The sequence below is a fragment of the Apteryx mantelli genome, chromosome 4, assembly GCF_036417845.1.
Source record: "Apteryx mantelli isolate bAptMan1 chromosome 4, bAptMan1.hap1, whole genome shotgun sequence".
NCBI classification, from domain to species: domain Eukaryota; kingdom Metazoa; phylum Chordata; class Aves; order Apterygiformes; family Apterygidae; genus Apteryx; species Apteryx mantelli.
The window spans coordinates 53,382,703-53,403,024 of NC_089981.1; the positions used below are offsets into that span (position 1 = coordinate 53,382,703).

The 20,322-nt window shown below is 42.3% G+C and overlaps 2 protein-coding genes across 3 annotated transcripts in view; one reads left to right on the top strand and one right to left on the bottom strand.

Moving 5' to 3' along the window:
- EIF2AK4 (eukaryotic translation initiation factor 2 alpha kinase 4) overlaps positions 1 to 1,366 on the bottom strand; it is a 40,611-nt gene extending 39,245 nt beyond the window's left edge. The window contains exon 1 of the mRNA XM_067296622.1: positions 1,252 to 1,366. The gene's annotated coding sequence lies outside the window, so the exon portion shown is untranslated. The remainder of the gene's footprint in view (positions 1 to 1,251) is intronic.
- Positions 1,367 to 2,041: 675 nt separating this feature from the next.
- The window catches only part of GPR176 (G protein-coupled receptor 176), a 52,579-nt gene continuing 34,298 nt past the window's right edge, over positions 2,042 to 20,322 (top strand). For both annotated transcript variants that reach the window (XM_013940423.2, XM_067296625.1), the window contains exon 1: positions 2,042 to 2,671. In XM_013940423.2, the coding sequence (XP_013795877.1) occupies positions 2,443 to 2,671 (229 nt within the window). In that variant the 5' untranslated portion in view covers positions 2,042 to 2,442. The remainder of the gene's footprint in view (positions 2,672 to 20,322) is intronic.

Below are 20,322 nucleotides of genomic sequence, written 5' to 3' on the forward strand. Positions count from 1 at the left end.
AACAGACCGCTTAAGGATGGATCTACTCTACAGGATAGTTTCTATAGTCCTCAATTCATCCTTCTGATATTGTGAATTTGTTACAAGTTTATCTTTCCATTTAACTTAAAGTAGGTTCTTATGATCCCAGCTGAGATTATAACTTATTTATAACTAGTAGTTTCATAGTGTCATGAGTATGTACCAAAACCAAATCTTAAAATCTATCACTGTTCTGATACTGCTCACTGTTTGGTTTCCTGTCAGGTCTGGAACCTGCCTTTAGCAATAGCATTTTTCTGTGATCTTTTTTTGCTTGAACTGCATGAGAAAAACTGCGTAGCATTTATCTAACAGCAAAACAGATCTCCTTTTGTAGTCAAATCTGACCTGGACCACTGTATTTGTTCACTAGAAAGTTTCTTGCACCTTCTTAAGAAGAGCTGCTGTATTTGAACCACTGGTGCAGCTGAGTATGCTCATCCATCAATTTGCATAAATAGTCTTTCTATGTTAAAGAAACACAAGAAATAAAAAGTTTCTAGACGCTGGACTCATTTTCTCCTCCACACAAAGATACAGCAAAGCTGGCCAATTTGGAGATATGATACAGCAATAATTAAGAAACTTTAGGAAAACTTTAACAGAAACTTGGGGTTTACATTTCATGAATCTTTTTCTCCATTGCAGAGTATTTTTCAATATAGTTGATGTCTTTCAATTCACTTCTGGAAGATACAGCATTAGCAAGGAGAAATTGAAATGACAATGGCTACGGTGGTGCCTGTGGCACTGCTCTGAGATTGCCTACCTTGTCTAATTACACCAGGGAAATCAAGTGTCATATATGGTTGTGCTAGTCCATGTAACAAAAAAACAAACAAAAAAAAGCTACCAGAAACTGAGTAACTCTTTGCCTAGTTATGTTAACCTATTTAAACTATTTAGTGGAAAAACTAACAGGAATATTTGAAGGGTATGTATTAAAAACATTACAAAAATTCCTTAGACTATTTAGCTTGATTTTACAGAGCCATCATTCTAAAACATTAAAACTAAAGCTGAACATGCTTTAAGCTGGGTGCCATCATATGGTTGCACGCTTTTTGCACAGTTAAAACCTGAACTTTGTATGCCCATATGGGAGCTTTCCCAGCAAATTCAATATTAAAAGAAAAAAATAACAAATGATGCGTATGTGTCTGAAACGTCTTTGGACATATTATCAGAGTTATGGGACGTGCTTTAAAGTATCAGTTTAGAAAATCTTACTTTTAAACAATGTTTCTGCTGTCGGCATAAGGTGAGAATAACGCACCACCCCTCGTCATGCTCTGTTCCGACTGCGCCGAAGTCACCACAGAAACTTTCCTCCAGGAAGCAAAGTGCAGCGCCGCCCGGCCCCACCCGACACCTCCTCTCCAAAATGGCTGCCCGGCGCGCGGCGGCCACGTGATGGCGTCGCTGCCCGAGCCGGCGGCAGCGGCGGCGGGAGCCCACCCCCCCCGCCCGCTCTTGGGGCCGCCCGCGCCGCGCCGCCCCGTCTGCTCCCGCCGCCCCGGGGCTGCCGCCGCCTCCTGCGGGCAGCCGGCGGGGTGCGGAGCGGAGCGGCGCGGCTGCGTTACTCGAGTGCCTGAGCGCGCAGTATTACAGGATTTGGGGCTAGCTAGCTAGCTAGCGCGGGGGCACCCGCGGGAGGCCACGGAGGATGACACGGAGGGTTTTCGTTTCGGTGACGGCTGGAGTGCTCGCTCGCTGGGAACTGCAAAACGAGTTAATTTTTCCCGGAAAGCAGCTGGTGTGCTGTGGCAGCCGCTGAACATTCATTCATTTACCTCCTCTGACGGCTCTCTGAGGGTCTCCTTATCCCCAGATGTCACAGAGAGCAGGAACCGCGAGATTAATTCGTTTTTCACGATAGGAAAAGTGGACAGATTGAGCAAAGAGAGCTCTGGGAGATTTGTCACTGGGAAAGAGGTGTTTTTCCTCCCTCCAGGTTGTGAAAAAAGCTAATGCGAAGGCTGAGGAAAGGGGGGGGGGGCAGAGCTTGCGGTTTATTAAGTTTTCCTGACCTATTTTAATGTATAGTAGTGTGTGTGAGATAATCAGGTGGGGTGAGGAGGATGAACTACCGTGCGGGCTGCGTTTTTTTCTCATTCCTGTTCACTGCAGTAAAACATGCTGAGGAAATGCTGTGGCGCTGAGAAGTGAGAAGCATGGGGCCACTCATAGCGAGGAAGAGCCTGCCTTATTTTCTTCCCTTCTGTTCTGGGTACGCTGCTTTACAAGGCAGAAACATGAGGAGCCAAGCCCGCTTTCCAGGACGCGCCAACGCGGAGGAGATGCTTCCGCGCGCCAGGCGTTACTCGCCAGAGCGTTTCCTCGCTGGCGCGCTCGCCTCGTCGCCGGGCACGGGGTCAGCAAGGCGTGATCACTAGCGAGGAGCACCAAAGAAACCTCGCCATGGGGCACAACAGAAGCTGGATCTCAAAAAACCAAAGCGAGCACGCGCTCTATCAAGTTGTCACCAGAGCTGTGGAAATCAGGAACGTGTCTGCGGCACAAATCGCCTGGAACAAGAGGAACGGCAGCGGGATCGGTGCCTTGGAAAACGGGGAGTACAGCGAGGAGCAAACCTACCGGCACTTCACCATCGCTGTGCAAGTTGTCATCTTCATTGGCTCTTTGCTGGGTCCGTGAGTATTGCAGGGATTTTTTGTTGCCGTGGTTTGTGCAGGTCGCGGTCGTGACTGCAGACCCGGGGGATGATCAGCATGGGTGTAATGCTTCCACACTGGCTCTGCTTGCTGTGTTTTAGGTTTTTAGGTCCTTAGGTGTGTGATTTCAAGTTCCTTATGGTTTTCTGATGTGCAAAAGTTACTACTATAAAAAATTACCCATCCGTAACAGATGAAAATCAGTACATTACTTGTATGTATTTCTTAGTAAACTTTTCTATTGGGGTTTAAATGGATTAAAAAATTAATGCATTGATTATACCCTTATTTTTAAATGTAGTGGGATCTACTCTGATCATCCTAGAAAAGGAGGTGGAGTGTTTTAAATAAGTCGTACTGAATTTGTGTTTCACACCACAAAAATTCTGCATTTGTGTCCTGCAGATTTCAGATGAATCCTTTGGAAGTACTTTATGCTGTAAACATGTATAACCACGTGCTATCTTACTTACTTATTGTCTTTAAGCTAAGAATTGTACACCTCAGGTGGTAGTAAATTACTAATACACAGCTGTGTTATTTTACAAATCTTTGTACATTTGCTCTCTAAGCACTTGCAGGAAATTATTCTGTTAGAAATGCATTTGTATTTCTTACCAAAAAAAAAAAAAAAGCCTTTGGGGAGACCAGTTTGCACTGTTTGGGAGATCAGTCAGTTGGATTTCAGTAAAATGCCACCCCTAACCAATTGGGAAAGCTAGTTATTGGAAAAGATGAGGCTTTTCACACAAGGCCTGACTGAGAGTGTGCTCATCTCTCTCAGGTGAGTTCAGAAGGGCTTTGCACATGGTTGTTATTTCTTATTATCAAGGGTGTGTTTTTGTTTTTTTGGTCTTGGGTAATGCTAGAATCTATTTCCGTGGTTACAGTAATTCATTCTAATATTGATTTCTGCTTCCTGGTATTTAATATCACTTAACTCATTTATTTCTAAAATGATGGTAAGGATAGTCTTGGAACAGGGCTGAGATCCTGGCTCAGTGATAGACTTACTGGATATTACTGTAAATGATTGAGACTTTTATCCTCAGTTCTTTCTCTCTCTCGTGGTGGGGGATGGACTTCATAGTTCCTGCTTTTTCTGTTTAGAGAATTGGTAGTCTGTGGAAAGGACTTACTGTGTTGTGTGTTGGATAGTGCCTGGCACAAAATGACAGCCAGCAAACAGTAAGTGAGGTTTAAGACCCTGATCCCAGTATTGCCAACAATGTCCTAAAAAAAGTCAGAATTTTAGTTGTCTTTTGGGTTTTGAGCCTTAAGAGTGTGTGTTTGGGTCATATTTCCAGGCTTAGTTTTGTGACCATGGAACTTTAAAACTTATCAGAAGAATAAAACCAAGATTCTCATGTTACCAGACCCTCAGCAGCTAGGAATTGAAGAAAAAAAGCCCTAAATTTCACAAGACTTGCTCAAAGTCATGATTTGGCACTCTTGTAGTCTGCTTTCAAGAAGTAGACTCTATGTGAAAAGATGTGGGCCCATTATCAGGGGCTCATCTGCAGATAGGATGGGGGGGAAGCGGGCAAAGCTTTCAGACCACTAGCTTCCATAGGCCTGTCATAGAACAAAACAGGAGAGGAAATCATGTTTTCTTCAATATGAAAATGCAGTAGTACAGTGACAAATACAGTGGCAGTGGGCCTTGTGAATTTGCAGTGATGGAAACTTTTTTTTTTTTTTGAAACTGCCTTCTTTTTCTGTCTTTCTGCTGCCCTGAAACACTATTTTAAGAATATTTATGACACGCTATCATAACAGCTGAAAACATGAGAGTCCTTGCAAGTATTTCTTCCCATAACATCCCTATGTACTGTTATTCCCTCTTTGCTGGAGGGAAACAAAGCCACAAAGAAACCGAAGCCCTGAGCTCTGGAAGGGCTTTGAATTTAGGTGCCTGCCTGCTCACCCCTCATACATGCTGCAGGTGCTGCTTGTTCATGTGCCAAGCCCTGTCCCTGCACTGGCAGGGGAGAGCAGCCTGGTGTTTACCTCATGTTTCTGCATGCCCAAGCTCCATAAAGTTTTTCTCTTCATCTATTCCCTGTCATGGTCCTTTGAGTGTGGGCTGGCATCCAGCTCTTTGCTGCCCCAGGAGAGTGCCTCAGTGGAGCTGCAGAAGCAGCTCCTTGGTCCAATGAGTCCCAGGTCCCTCTTTGCAGAGGGGAAGCCCTTCAAGAGGAGTTGAGGCAGTCCTTCCCCCTGAAGCATGAGGTGGTGAGGTGCTCTCCTCAGAAGTAGGATCTGTGAGTTTGAATCCTCTCAGGTTTAGGAGAACATGCAACTTGTGCATCCCACAGCCTCATGAACGCCCAAACCACTTTGGTACTGGATGAAATAGCACTACCTCTTTAAAAGAATGAAATGATTTCTGCTTCCAGCTTGAAAGGGAACAAATGTGAATGCCTCAGTTTAGATAATGAATACTGATCTGGCATAACCAGCAATATACAGCTCAGAGAGGTCCAGGGAAGAATCACAGACTGAGTTGTAAATTTAATTTGGAAACTTGGCCTACAGAAAAACTACATAGCTGTAGCTTGTCTTGAGAGAGATGTACGCTATGTTTTTCTCTCCAATTTCAGACCTGTGGGGGGACTTGTAACTGTAGACTGTATTCTTGTATTAGTTTTTCCTGTGTTTTGAAATGACAGTGTTAGGGTGAGTGTTTTGTGATATCTGTTTAGAAAAATAAAGAGTCAGAGTTAAAAACAGTTCCTCTGATAACTGTTTTTTTTTTATGTTTACTTTACAATACGTGGAAAGCACATCCTCAGATGATTTGTTTAATTATTTTAGGTAATGATAAGAATAATACTAGATTCTAGAATTTATTTTTAAAGAGGATTATATAACTGTCACAAACTTGCCAAAGCTGAAATCTGGATGTGATCTCAGTAGGCAGAGGATCGAACTGATAGAACCAACCAGAGATACCAAGAAGAGGCTTGCTGATTTGCAGATCTTTTTTTTTATTATTTTTTTTTCTCCTAACTTATAGTTTTAGTCATTAAAAATTTCTGATTTCGTAAAGAATCAGATTATTCCATGTTTGGAATGGACAAAACATAAATATTGGTTTAGAAGTCCCTTATAATTTAGGGCAGTTAAAGATGAGAGTTCTTCATATAAGTTTATGAATTACTGAGTTAATGAAGTGACAACCCTGTGCTAAGATTTTACAGTTTTAAACAGCTGTTTATGAGACTTTGAATCTGTGCAGACTTGCCGATGTTCCTTTTCCACTGCTTTGTGGAAGTTCTTGATTAGCAGATTACCTATGATTTTAATGTTCAAGGCCTGAGGAATAAGATGGGGGAAATCTGCTGAAGCATTTCTGTACTTTGCACCCAACCAGTATTACCCTCCTTTGGCTGTAGCCTGCCATGAGATTTCAGTACAAGACAGGAGGGCTGGCGGGTGGAGGGAACTGGTGAGTTTATAGGTATCCTGGCCAGCATCTTAGTTTGCCTCTATTGAGGATTTACAGCATATTGAAAACTTTTAAGCCATTTCAGTCTGGGATGCTTAGCTGGGCATATGAGTTGGGAAATTCACCTGGGAAACTTTAAGTGCCTTGCAAACATCGATGAACTTGTTTATTGAGTGGACAAGGTGAGGTACGGAGTAGGTAAGAAGCTAGAAGGCCTTGTTAATGCTATATTCCTGTGCAGCTCCATGGCTGGCAATGACAGTTCTCACAGTAATGGCATTTCCTAGCCTTTAAGCCATCAACTCTGAACAGGGTTGAGTAAAATGCAGTTAAAACACTTACTGACAGTATTTCTTGTTCCACAGTTTGAACTGTACTTGGATCTGCGAGCACCAAACACTACAGAAAAAAATACTGTTATGGACACCTCTGCTGAGCATCAGCCTCTAGTTACCACTTTCTTTTACTGACCCACACATGTTCTTGACCCTCCTTGAAATCAAGAGTGTGTGTGCTTCAGGAATTCTTGAATGAAAAGTACATGTGTAAAAAAGATACATTGCTGGTGTGGGGCCGGGTGAGTTGTACTGAATAGTCTGCTTAGGGCTTAATTGTACAGGTACATTGTGATTAAATCTGTTGCTTCTTAGAAAAGTTATTATAGGAAAATAGGTGTTAAAATAATTATGCTTTTATTCAGCTTGCTAATATGAGTGGCTTTGTCTTGGACCACTTAACTGCACCTATTTAGCTTAGCAAACTGAAAGCTAATGTGGTGAACTTCTGCATTTTTTTTCTATTTGTAATGCAGTAACTTTGATTACCTGAAGTATGAGGGAAAGTAACATGCATCAATGGGAAGGACTTACTGATTTCACTAGCCAGCAGGATGATGCAGCAGGGAACAGTATGACCTGAGAAGCAGTGCATACTGCCGATACTGCTTCCGATCAGTTTTTCTCCTGTGGAAAAAAATGAGTCAAGAGATTCAAGCTTTGTGTGTCATAACTTGCGTTGAAAGAAGGTAGTAAAAATCAATAGTAGAACAAGAATGGTAGAGATCTGCTTCAAAACAGAACTGTACTGGATTAGTAGACTAAACCTGACTCATCTAAGATCATTTCTTATTGCCTAGGAGGAAGTGTTTTGCTTTGTCTAAGCTGTGTCCCTGCAGTATTTCTGGCTGATTCCCTCTGCCTGTCCCACCAAATGGACACGGTCAAAGGGAGAGGTGATGAAGTCAGGTTACATGTGGAAGTGAATGATGATTTGAACTCATGATAATACCAGCTAGGGTCCTTAGCTGGCAATTTCAAATGGCTGCTACTGAAAGGCAGCTGTTGTTCATGTGAAGCTGACAGAACAGTAAAAAGAAGGAGGGAAAAACAAATTTAGGCTTAGAAGTAGTACTGTAAAATTGCCAGAGGTTTGAGGATGGAGACCATATTCCTGTGTCTCCCACTGTTAATTAGCTTAGTCCAGGTAAGAAATGGAATGGGCAGTTGTTTAATTACAAAAGTACTCATTTTCAAGCCTTAAATAATACTGTTTAGGCAAAAATTGGAGTTCTCTGTTCTCAAAATTATTCAAGCTAATATCTTTATTAAAAACAAGTAGTAGTTGCTGTAAGCTTTCTCTGTGGGTGTGGGTTTTTGTTTTTGTTGTTGTTTTGCCTGTTACCCTGTTGGTCTTTTCCTCTGGGTTCTTCTTACAGAGCCTTTCTGCTGACTGTCTGCTTCACAGTATTGTACTGACGCCTATTGCCATACTATCAAGAGCGCCTTCAGTGATACAAATTGATAACAAAAGTGCAGTTTTTCTTGGAGCTTCTGAAGTTATTTCTCTTTGAGGAAGAGTAAAGTTCTGTTTGGGATTTTTCTTTTTTAAATGCAAAAAGAGATTTGGTGAGTTTTGCTGATTGTGTAGGGATTTATTTGGAAGATGACTGCCAAGTACCATTCCAATGTTAGAAAACGAAAACCTGTGGTGTCCCCATGTCCATGAAAGTTAGTTCCTCTTGCCATAGGATGCTTGGACTTGAGCTCCGATATGATTCATTGTGGCCACAGGGATTGATGTGTCCCAGAGCAATGCAGCTTTTGAGCAATGCAGGGCGCTGAAGGCTGACGACACGACTCGCCCGTTGTGCTGCCTTGTCCGAACCGTCACCAGGTGTATATGGGGCTTCTGGTCACAGGGCAAGCTGAGAAATCAGGAGGTTCAGGAGCTTCCAAGGACAGACCAGCTCTTGCTGCCAAGAGATCCCCAGGCCGGCAAAGTGAGACTCCGCTGGCTTCCCCCCATGCTGACCAATAGACTGGTAGCTACATCCAGCTGTATACGTGAGGCCTATGGCCAAGAGTGCTGCTGTTGTATCTGCATTGCCCCTACAGATACAGAGGACCCTAAGGAAGCATGCTGGGCAGCAGTTCTGTTGCACTGCCGTAGGAAAGCGTGTTTTGTTTTCTGTCCTCCCACCCAGAGCCCTGTGTAAACCAGATGTTCTCAAATTTTCTCTTGTTTGTTTTCTCATCTTGAAGACCATATAGTTGTACTTTGGCGTCTCAAGAGAGATGGAGCTCACACAGTGATCTTACTCCTCTTTTTCATTTTTGGGGGCATATCTCAGGCTGGTTTGGCTTCTAATATACACAGGGTCCTGTAAGGATTAGCAGCAGTGTGGTAAGATTGCAACTGGCACTGAGACATGTTTCAGTGATGCAGCGCAGGGCAGTTTGCACAGGGGGGATCACAAATAGTGTTGGTGTTATTCATGGCCCATTTGCAGTCCAAAGAAGTAGAGGCTTCAGATCTTTCAGTCTGAAATCAAAAGGGCAGAACAAAATTTATAGGCTGCTTTTCATTAAACTTAAAAATTTATATTTGTAACTTTAAATTATAGTATTTTTTTCTATTCAGATCATCTCCCTCATTCAGCATGAAAAGACAACAACAAAAAGCTCTAGTATATTCTGTCCATTTGGCTGCTATTCAAAAATGAATTAACAGTTTATGAAGAGAAAGTATTTGAACATGCTAACTGTGGAAAAAATATTAGATATTAAATTTAGGTGAATATGGAGTTACTGCTTTTACCACTGCTGTTGTCACTGGTTTGAAAAAGGATAAATGTGGCCAATGACTCTTAAATAGGTGGCAAAGAACTTAACTGATGAATGGCAAATTGAAGATGCCTTTTTTCCATTCTCTGTCTTTTTTTAAGGCTTGGAATGATGTAGGGTTCCTTTTCAAAGCCAGTGGATTTTTAATAGCTTCCCTTTTATCAAAGAGAATTTTTGACATCAGATTCACAGGTGAATCTGGCATATAGAAATATTGCTTTATAAAGGCTATTTATCTCTTGCCATTAGAGGTAATCTGTAGGGAATAATTAGTGCTTTAACACAACCACCACATCTTTGACAGCAGGAAGAGGGAGTATTTGCTCTGGCTATGACTGGCAGAGGCCACTGGGAGTGAGTGAGGCTGGATCCAGTGGAAGGCAAGTGGTGGGAGAGCGTCTGGGATCTGAAGAAGAGGATCTCCAAAGGGCGCTTGTAAACAGCGTGCGCAGTGATCTTAGACTGAAAGGGAGACAAAACAGATGGGCAAAATGGAGTAGATGTTATCATCTTGCATCCTTCTGAGGAGAAGGGAAAGGATAATTGGGAATAATAGCTGGGAGGCAGATCAGAATATGGCCTCTCTCTCTCTTAACTGATTTTCCCTCAGTTTGCTTGTTTACATACATTATTTACATTTATTTACATATCACTATGACTGCACAGTTAAATGGGTGAGCTTATATGGGTTGTGCTTGTACCATGGGTGCAGCTGAATGCTCAGGTCCTGTTAGATTTATGTGAGATTATATCCCATTATCACAGCATGTTGTTTCAATTCTTTTCATGTTTCCCACATCTGAGAGTCTTCGTGTGGTCTTGAGGTTATTTGAGTCTGTTCAGTTTTCATGTTAGCCTTGTAGATTAAAAACTCCATGGATTTCTTAAAAAAACCCCTCTATTTTCAGACCTTTAGAAATCAAACTTTAGTTCATTAATGAAAACTATAATGAGAAAGGCATGTCCTGAGTGCCGGTGTCCCCCTTCCAAGACTGAATATGCATCTTCCTTTTTATGCAAGTTTTACTTAATGTATCCCAAACAATTCCAAGTCCAGGAAACTTCCCCAGACCTTGTAGATCAGTGCCTTGATTGGGCTGTGGGGAGTGAGGCTTTTTTTACTTGCTCTTTTATCTTCAGCCATCTGTCTTGTACAGAAGGAAATGCAGCTTTCCTCCCAGCTAGGGAGGCTGAGGAGGTTCTGATACAGTTTGAATTATAATCTAGTGGTTATGGCACTTTCTTGGAAGCTGTGGGTTTGATTCATCCCCTCTTGGGCAGAGGTTTCCTACTTCATGCTCTAAGCGCTCTGGGATGGTATGCAAGGGAGGGCTCCCCTCAAGGAGAACAGGGAGCTCTGCCGAGTGCTTTGAAACAGATACCGGATTTCCAAGGGAGAGTGAACCCCTGCTGCCTTGCCTGTGTCCTGAACACGAGGCAGGGCTTCAAGCTCGCCTCTTTTCCTGAGCGTATCCTACTGGCTGCTTGGCTCCAGCCTCTCCCTGTCCTTGAAACCAGTTTTCATCTCCCCATCTTGACATTGTGCAAAGCAGATGTAAAACGTAATTGCTACAGCACCTAATCTATAAAGACATAAATCCTTTGGGGGATATAATCTGAAATTAACTGTCAGTCTAGGTAACATGTTTGTAAAGGCAGATGTGAACTAGTATAAGGAATAAATGTTTGCATCTTGGACTAGCTACCTGTGAAGTGTGCCACAGCTGTCTTCAATAAAGAGTTAAGCAGGGAATGTTGCAGGAAAAAATACCACGGGTACATGGTTAAAGACTAGACCGAATGAATTTTCAAGGAAAGGGAGGCACATCTGCAATAGCTCCTGCAAAAAATTTGTATCCCTGCTCCAAAAATGGGTGGAACCTCTGGAGAAAAAGTGCACTAAAGGTTCCAGCACGGAAAAGATGATGTTTTATTTCTACTGGTCTCACTCTTAGAAAAAGCTGGAACTGTTTTGGCTGAAACCTCCTAAACCAGGCAGCTTGCATAGATTAACTTCATTGCTGATCAGCCTGAATAGTTAAAGTTTGACAAAGTAATAAGCGACTGAAAAGAAAGTCTAGTCTAATGAGAAGCATCAGGCAAGTGTAATAATGAGTGATAATATTTGCATGTAATAATAACCATGTAGTAATAGTATTCCCGTGCATTTTCCAATGAGCAGTTCCAAGCCCCAGGTATAATAAAACCTGCAGCAGTAATTTGAGTTAATGTTGCCTCTTTAATAAAGTCTGTATGGATAGGTATCACATTTTTGCTTTTTGTGTATTTTTCAAGTGATGTGCTAAACAATTCTGTACTGATGAAAAACTGAGTTTGGGGAATGAGGTGGGAAAGAGGGGTTTCCTGTAGCTATGGAGACCGTCCTCCTTTGTTTCAGCAAGATGCCTTCTCTGGTGCCTGGCTGCGGGACTCCCTGGATAGCAGTGGTACATTTTAAAAAAGAGGAACTGGGAGAAATAACTATTTGCAGTCTGAAAATGGTTTGTACCTGTAATGTGAGTAAGTGCCTGATACTATGGTGATACTATATGCTAGAGTGTTCCTGGGGAGGTGGTCAAGGGACATCCCGTCCTTGCTCTTGAGGAATAAAGACGACTGCTTCCCATTCCACATGTGCATATGAGTAAGCTCCTTTCTTCTTTTCAGTATTCCTTTTCCTGTCTTGACTTTAAATACCCATGCGTATGTGTACCTGATGGAAATGAGAATGAGATACTAGAATTCTGATTAGGTTTTGTAGAAATACTTCTGTTCCAGTGGTGGTAAATCAAATAAAACTTTGCAATCACTGTGCAGAATGGATGTTCACCCATATAGAACATATTCTTGCAGGCTTTACTGCTTTTTTTCTTTCTAGAATGTATATAAATTCTTGCTCTGTTAGGCTGTTCATTTACATTTCCTTATGTTTCTCCAGCAGATGCTTTATGAAAGCTAAAATCCTTAAAGGCTTTTGAATGTTTGTGCATGATTTATGGTATGAATCAGTTGCAAAGCTGGCTTAAGTAGCGACTCGATAAATGAATTGTCAGGTGCTGTAGAAGGTAGTTGGCGCTTGCTGTCAGGTACTTGGCCCTTTAGGAAGTTGAGACAAAAATACCGTGCCCTTGAAATGTAACCCTGGAACCTTCTCCTTAAGGTCAGCTGGGTATTAGTTGCTGGACTGAAAGACATATGGATCCACCATTCCTCAAAATCTCTGTTCTCTGACAATTATTTTTCTTGAGCTTTGCAGTATTTTTAGAGCTTTTTTTGGTCTGTTAAGTATCATGCCATTGTGTGTGCCACTGTGTGTGCGAATGTGTCTTGCCCAGTCAACTTTTCTGTGCTCTACCTTGTTGCCATAACATGTAATTTAGCTGCTTAACATCCTTCACATACATAGTGTCTAATCAGAAAATCATTGCTTCTTATTCATTTTTGTTTCCAGTTTAACTGGTTGTTATTCAGAGTGAAACTGTTTGATACCAGTCATTTTACTGTCTGTAGCCCCCATGTGATTACTTCAGTGCCAGCTATGAAGCAGAGCTGTTTAACTAAGCAACTAGATGTCATGTTTTACTTTTCACTGTGAGTGACATTAGCTGAAATGCCAGTGGGTGTATATCTCACTGCCTTGTCACTGACTATTCTGACCTTAAATGTAAGTTTAGGTAAAGCAAGATTTTTGTATTGAATATTATAGGCAGTAAATCAGTATTTCAGCCATTTACTTTTGCAGAATTTCTTACTTTTTGGAAGACATAAAAATACACAAACACAACATTTGATTTTAGTTGTTGTGTCCTCACTGGATTAGCAGGTAAAAAGAGCTGCTTTTCAATAAATGATATAGTTAGCTTTGATTTCTACAGTATCATGGTTGTAGCACACCACCCCAAAAAGTTGTACTCAGGATTTTCTTTCCTGGAATTACCGAGGTAGCCCTGTCTGTCTATTCTATGGATTGGTATATATGTATGTACATGTATGTATACATACACACATGTATGTATATGTACATGTTGGTATATGTGTACTATATATATATAGTATTTATTGGTATATAGATTGTATATTGGTATATACAATCTTATATTGTATATTTTGAAGTCAAATGAGGCAGGAAATGTCAGGATTGTTATAATTTTGTATCACAGACTGTTGATTTTCAAGGCTGAGTGCTTGTTTTCTGCATTTACATGCAGGTGGTAAGTGGATTTTGATTCTTTCAAAGCAGGTCAGTTATTGCATTATGGAATCTATTTATATCAATGAATGAACCCAAGCAGCTAGTTTGAAAGACTCCAACAGCCATTTATATAATCTGTTTGGCAAGGAAGGGGACATACACATTTTCTGATATTGTTCTGATCTTTATGCTGGAGGTATGTGAGTGACTGACAGTACTTGGGAAGAATTTTAAATGGTGCTGGTTCTCATTTATTGGCTTGTTAACAAGCAGGCACCATGAACATTTAAATGAGTTTTTATTCTCTTCTGTTCAGCCTTCCATCATATAATTTATGGTGACCTACAAATAAAAAAATTAATGTTGTGGGTAAAGGTAAGTTTGCCACTTATTGGAAATGTTCTTCAAGATCTGGGAAATGGTGTAAGTTTCTCAGAACTCAGAAAAGTTGCTGTTAAGTTTTTAGGAATTGACAAATCCAGTAGCCCAATAGAGCTGAGGCTGCTGCAGCTCCATGTTCCCCGGTCCAGCCAGTAGGAAAGCTGAGCATGTGTTTCCAATAGCCAGCCAGACACCCAGACAGACACATGCTCACACGCGCGCACACACACCTATATATATGTGGCTGGTCACACGGATCAACGCAGACAGAAAACACAGCACTCACACAAACAGCACCGGTGGCCACCTTCTCTTCCCCTCCCTGGCTGATCAGGATGAAAGACCATTAGTGGAAAATATATATACATATGTATGCAATATGGGTCTCTCCAAAAACTGGCCTTAGACACCCAGTCTATCCAGTAGCTGGCCCCTGGATGCTCTGGTCCTGCAGTTGTCCCATGCATGGACACACTCACACACTCACATACATGCGTGCGCAAGTGGGTCTCTCTGGTAGCTGGTCCAGAATTATGACCTTACCAGTAGCTGACCCCCAGACCCCACGGTCTCTCCATAGCTGGCTTGGACCTCCTGGTCCTTCCACTAGCCAGCTCAGACCTGCTGGTCTCTGCAGTATCCATTCCAGACTTCTGGCCGGCTAGTCTGGCTTGATGTTTGCTAGTGATTGCACACTGACATGCACCTGCACAGTATGCACCTACTCCGGTCTCGCCAGTTGCTGGCAGCCCAGATGCATGGGCCCCTATGATGGGGTGGGGGGGTGTTGACTCCCATTGCTGGCACATACACCTCCATGCACTCACAAGCACACAGCATAGAGTCCCCTCAGCCAAGAAAATAGTTAGAAATGGAGTTTAATGAGGAGACAGGACAGACAGCTGATCAGGCACAGAGCATGGCCAGATAAGCCACCTTGCACCCTCTCTTTCCCCACCTTTGGTCCTTTCCCTAAACATCCCATAATAAGTCTCGTACAATCCCCAAATGTTCTCCCTCTGCATCCCAGGACGTGCCTGGTACTCCCTGGGCAGTGACCCTTGATCTGTAAGGTGGCCCAGAGAGCCTCCCCCACTGCCTCATGGTGACGGGGGTCACTCCTGGCCCACGGGGCTGGGGGCTCCCCTGTGGCAGCCCTGGGGGCCGGGTCGGGGGCTCCGTCCCCTGAGTGGGTTATTGGGGCTCCCCCACTTGCCGTTTGCTCTGTGGTCGTTCGTGGAGACGACACTGTTATCACGTTACCTGACAAGAGCTACAGACGGATCTTCTTTTTGATAATTTGGGTCTGATGAAACTGTATGCAGATCATGTAGCAGTTTGTATGTGTACCAGTGGGAATATCCATGAGAAGTGTTTTGCAGATAAAAACAAAACTGTATTGTGTACCCACACTTTCTTTAAAGAAAAACTTCCAAATGATCAAAATACTGTTTTTTGGGGGGAGTGGGGTGGGGTTAACTGCTGTACTACTCCACCCCCTCAATCATCACAAAATTTGTAGATGACTGTGCATTGTTTGGATGTGCAATGTAGGTGATGATTGAGGTAATGGTTGAACTGGAAGTCCAGAGAGCATGGGCTTCTCTGTGTTGTCTCCTGTGCTTGGTGTCTCAGTATCTGACAGGAAAAGAGTTCTCAAAATGTTCTGAGAGTGAGCCAGGTGCTGACAGAAATACCTGTGAAATAATTACTGTATTGTACCTCTTTCCATCTTGCAGCTAATTGAATGCTATCCCTGTAGCAAGTACAGTTACTTGCTTTTCTAATAGTACTGTTACAGGTAAGCCTTTTTTATTTTTAGCATCTTTAAATTAGGTTTAGCAGCTGGAAGCAAGGATGAAAGCTGGTGCCTTGTAGTCAGCCAGCTTCCATAGAAACACTGCAATAAGGAGAATATCCTGGAGTGGAGGTCGGCTTGAGAGGAAATCATGTAATCTATCACAGCAAGGCATTAGATCAGCCAGACAATGCAAATGGCAATTATGGCAGCAACAAAAGCAGCGGCAAAGCTGAAATGGGATGGCAGGGAATGCTGGAATTGTGTTATCCTCCTCTCATGGTCTTTTGCTGTCATTGGGGACTGGTGGGAGATTGCCGTGGACTGCTGCCATTTTAAGTGCTTTATTGCTTATGATATTAATCATTGCAATTCACATTATTCTCTGTCATTAATAGTTTGGCTTACTTCCTGACAAATGTGGTCCTTCCTTCTATTCCCCCAATTCCTGGGGCGGGGGGGGAGGAGGATGTAATTTGGGGGGGGGGGACAGAAACTCTTTTTTTGTCTGTTTTTTTTTTCTACCCCCTTTGACTGACTTTCTTGTGTGTCAAAGCAATTCCAAGCAAGAACTCAGCAATTTCTTCCAGAAGACTGATAAAATATGAGAATAAGATGTGATCTTGCTTTTCCTGTCACCTCTTGTATCTCTGTCTATGTATCTTTTTTCACTTGGCTTCTTATACAAACTTCAGCAGGCCTTATTTTTTTTGTGTATCTGTTTTCCTTGTGGCATAACTGGATCATTTCTCTGATACTGTAGCACAGACAACAAAGTGAGTACGTATATCTTCCACTGCTATTGCTTGAATTAATTGGAAAAAATAGAGAATATTAAAGTAGGGTAATTTTTTTGTTAGATTTTAGTATCTGTATTTTTAAGAAGTATCTGAAACAAGAGAGGGTGGTCTGATTTATCTTCTCTGTTTATTGTATTAGGCTGTTTTTCCCGTCTAGCCTTTTCAGAGGAGCATTAGCTACATTCCTTTTGGGACTATGTCAGTCTAAATTGCATGCTGCTTTGTGCCTTTTGGCTTTCCACAGCTTTTGGTTTAAATAATCTGCTGCAACTTTCAGCCTGGCTCCGGTGTGATTAAGACACAGCCTTTCTTTTACAAGTTGCTCTTGTCCCAAAGGGTTCCCCATTTCCTACAATATCTAAAATCCTCTTCTGAACACCACCACCTCATTCGTGCATTGAGGCTCCAGATCTCTACCTGCATCTCAGGCTTAGCATACAGAAGTGGCAGTCTCTTAAAGACGGTCATTGTGGAAGTCCTAGACTTCAGAATCCTGCCTGGTCGCCTGAATTTAGCCTCCAGAACGTCCCTTCAACACCTCCCAGGGTTTCTGGTGCCAGTAAGTGCTGCAGTCCTTGACCTTTCCCCTGTTCTTCCCTGTGAGCGGTCTGGAGATCCCATTAGGTCCCCTGTCTTTGCACCTGACAGGCAAGTTCTCATGCAGTCCTCTCTGATGTCTCAAAGCCAGCAAGCTCTGTGCCTAGTATGGCAATACCCCACCTCTGCTGCTTCCTGTCCTCTTCTGCAGAAGCATCTGGTGCACAAGAAGACTCTGATGTAGAGCACTGGAGTGGGTTTCCTCCCCTCGGTCAGATGAACACTGTCCTTCCCTGAGACTTACATCTTTAGCACAGCAAGTGCTGCTGCAGTGGAGGTGAGAGCTGTAGGGTCCCTGTAGGCCTCACCTGGAATCTTTTTATTTCTCTTAGCTGTTCTGGTTTACTCCTCACCTCGAGAGAGTGAGGCTTTTATTTCAGGGCCAAGAACTCCCTGTACTGTATCCACGTGTACAAAACCTGCCCTGCATAGGCAGTCGCACACGCTGTGCTCTGTGCAGTAAACGGCATAGCCCTATCTTTTCCCAGACTTTGACCTGCACCTTGAGCTTAATATATGTTAGTTTTTGAAAACTTTTTTTAATTTAGCATGTCTTTTGCTTCAGTATTTAAGATTGCTTTTCTCCTACTGTACTATATCCTTATTAAGATACATAGCAGTGCAGTGAGACCTGGAGTACGTGTGTGTGTGTGTGTGTGTGTGTGTGTGTGTGTGAGAGTGGAGAAGCAAGCTGATCTGTACCTTTGCCAGTGCAGGCTCCCAGTGCATATTTACTGCCCCTGTTCCCTACACTCCACTGGTTCCTCAGCTCCTGCCTTTTCTCCTGCCCTCTGTATGGGTGCTGGGCCCCCTTGTCAGGATCCAGGCACCACCTCTCTTCACACCACACCCTCTCACATCCACAAGCAGCAAACGCTTCAGAGCAGCCTCAGCAGTCTCCCACTTGCCCACGGCATGTGGCCACTACCAAAAAAACATGCAAACTCCAAGCCCACCAGTCTCACTCGCCTTCCCGCTGTTCTTCCTCCTGCCTTTTGTGGGCAAAACTGCTGTGCAGCCTGCCCTCTTTGCTTGGTCCTTGTTTGCTACAGAGAGATGAGCATTTATGCCATTTTGCTTGGAGCACACAAATAGCCTGTGATGGCTGGATGTAACATCCGTCTGTTTTTTGCAAGTAAGTCCTGTCTCCGTCTTGTGAAGGTTTAGTTAGGGACACTGCGCATTTTATGTATAGTAACATTGTGTATTCGACTGATAATCATCAGGAAATTATAGCAGGATTTTGCTACCTATGCTTCTCTATAGTCTTTTTGGAGCACATATTTAAAAAGGCACAGTTAGTCCTTATTTTGCCCACTTCCACCCAAACACTGATACCTTAACAGAAAAAGGGAACATTGCAAGGAACATCATGTACAGGTCAGCAGAATTACTATAATACTTACAGAAAAAGCTACAGAACTCAGTAGTATATTACAGAATGTTCTTTTACTTCACTTACAATAATCTTTACTTATTATCCTTATTTTCATCCAGTGCAGATCTCTAGTGTTCATGCTAGATTTGGCTAAGTTCAGCATTCCAGGACTACAATTTAATTTGAAAGAAGAAATAAATTTTAACCTCACTAAAAGTTTTCTGACTGTAACAGGCCTCTGTAATAGGACAGAAGATGCATCCTTTTGCTTTCTGAGCTTCTTACAACTGGTCAGCTAAAAGAAATGGCTCTAATTAGAGGAGACACTGAAGTATGCATGCAGTTGGCAAAGCTTGATACTGCATGTGGTACCAGCCTCTGGAGACTTATTTTGATTGTTTTACACATTTATGAAAGCAAAAATGCACTTCGGTGTTTTCCGCCTCCTTTGGAAGCTGAACTACTGTTTGGAGCCTATTTCTCCAATAGTGCAGTAGAACATCATGTGGACAGATCCAAACAAGCAGCCGTCTTCAGATACTTCTTACTTGCTGGGGCTAATTCAGCGCCAGGCACGGATTGCTTTGCACCCAAAAATGCAGTTCGCAAGGTCAAAGACACTTCTGGGTGGCAGTGCCTAAAGTGAATAAATCACATGTGGTAATGTATAGGAAGGGCAAATAGACTATAACAAGCCTTAGAGGCTCCGGTATTTAAATACTTTGCTAACAAGTAATCTTTTCTTCATTTAACACCATGTAGAGAACTAACGAAGATGGTGGCTATTTGCATAGCAGTACATTAATAAATTACGATTATATGTATCTTAACATCATTGACAAAGTCTTGTAACAATTTTACACGTTTTACACGATTTTCGGAGCGTGGATAGCTTTGCGGTCCTGAGAATCTTGATCTGAAAGAAAACATCTTTGATTTTGTTTGAAGGGGTGGAGAGAGACCTGTTTCAGATCTGCTACTAGATGAACTGGGCTGCTTGCAGGCTGCCTGCGGGGCTTCCCTGTGGATTCGGAGACAGACTTTGGGTTTGCTTCTATCTTCTGTCAAAGCCATCTTTAGATATGGGGTAGTCATATCTATCCAATAATACCAGCCTGGAGGAATGAGACCTCTCTTCTTTTGAAAGTTGAAAACTCACTCTGTGGGGAATTTTTGTGCTGTATATTCAGCTCTAGCGAGAAGCCAGTATTCTCTGAGACCTGTGTGACAGTCTGGGGAGAAATGACTGTCTTATTTTGCTGCAGAGTAGAAAAAACATGGAACCCATGGAATAAAAATAGCCCAAACATGAAATGATTCTACACATATCATAAAGCAAGTAAATGGCTGTGTGCACTGTGTGTTAGGACCTCAAGTGGCCAAAATGCTCTTGCATTTCCATATATTTTCAGTCGCTAGCATAAAGTACAGAATGATCAATATTAAGGTAGCAGCAGTTCTTTAAAAAAATTTTTCTTCTTTTCTATTAATAGAATTTATGAAATATCTTTGTTTTATTTTAGACGTGGACTTGATGTGTTTAGCTTTGCCACTGACTTGCCCTACTTTTGTTGTGTAGCAATGAAATTTATTCTGTGACAGTCATCTTTTACAGGTGGGTTTTCTGGGAGAGATAGCAAATTATCCCCAAAAGCCTGTTAAAATCTTTTCTTTTTTTTTAAAAAAAGAAGCGCAGTATCCAGCATTGTGCACATTTTTGCTTTGCTAAAGAGTAGCAGAGATTAGTTACTTAATATGTATCTCTCAGGTCTAAGAGCAAAGCTCTTGTCTAGTGTCCTTTTTCATTCTGGCAATATACTAGCTAATTTATAAATTATCATTTGTAAGCACTGTTTACACACAGATTTGCATCAGTTTACATAAATCTGCTTTAAATGATCACTGTT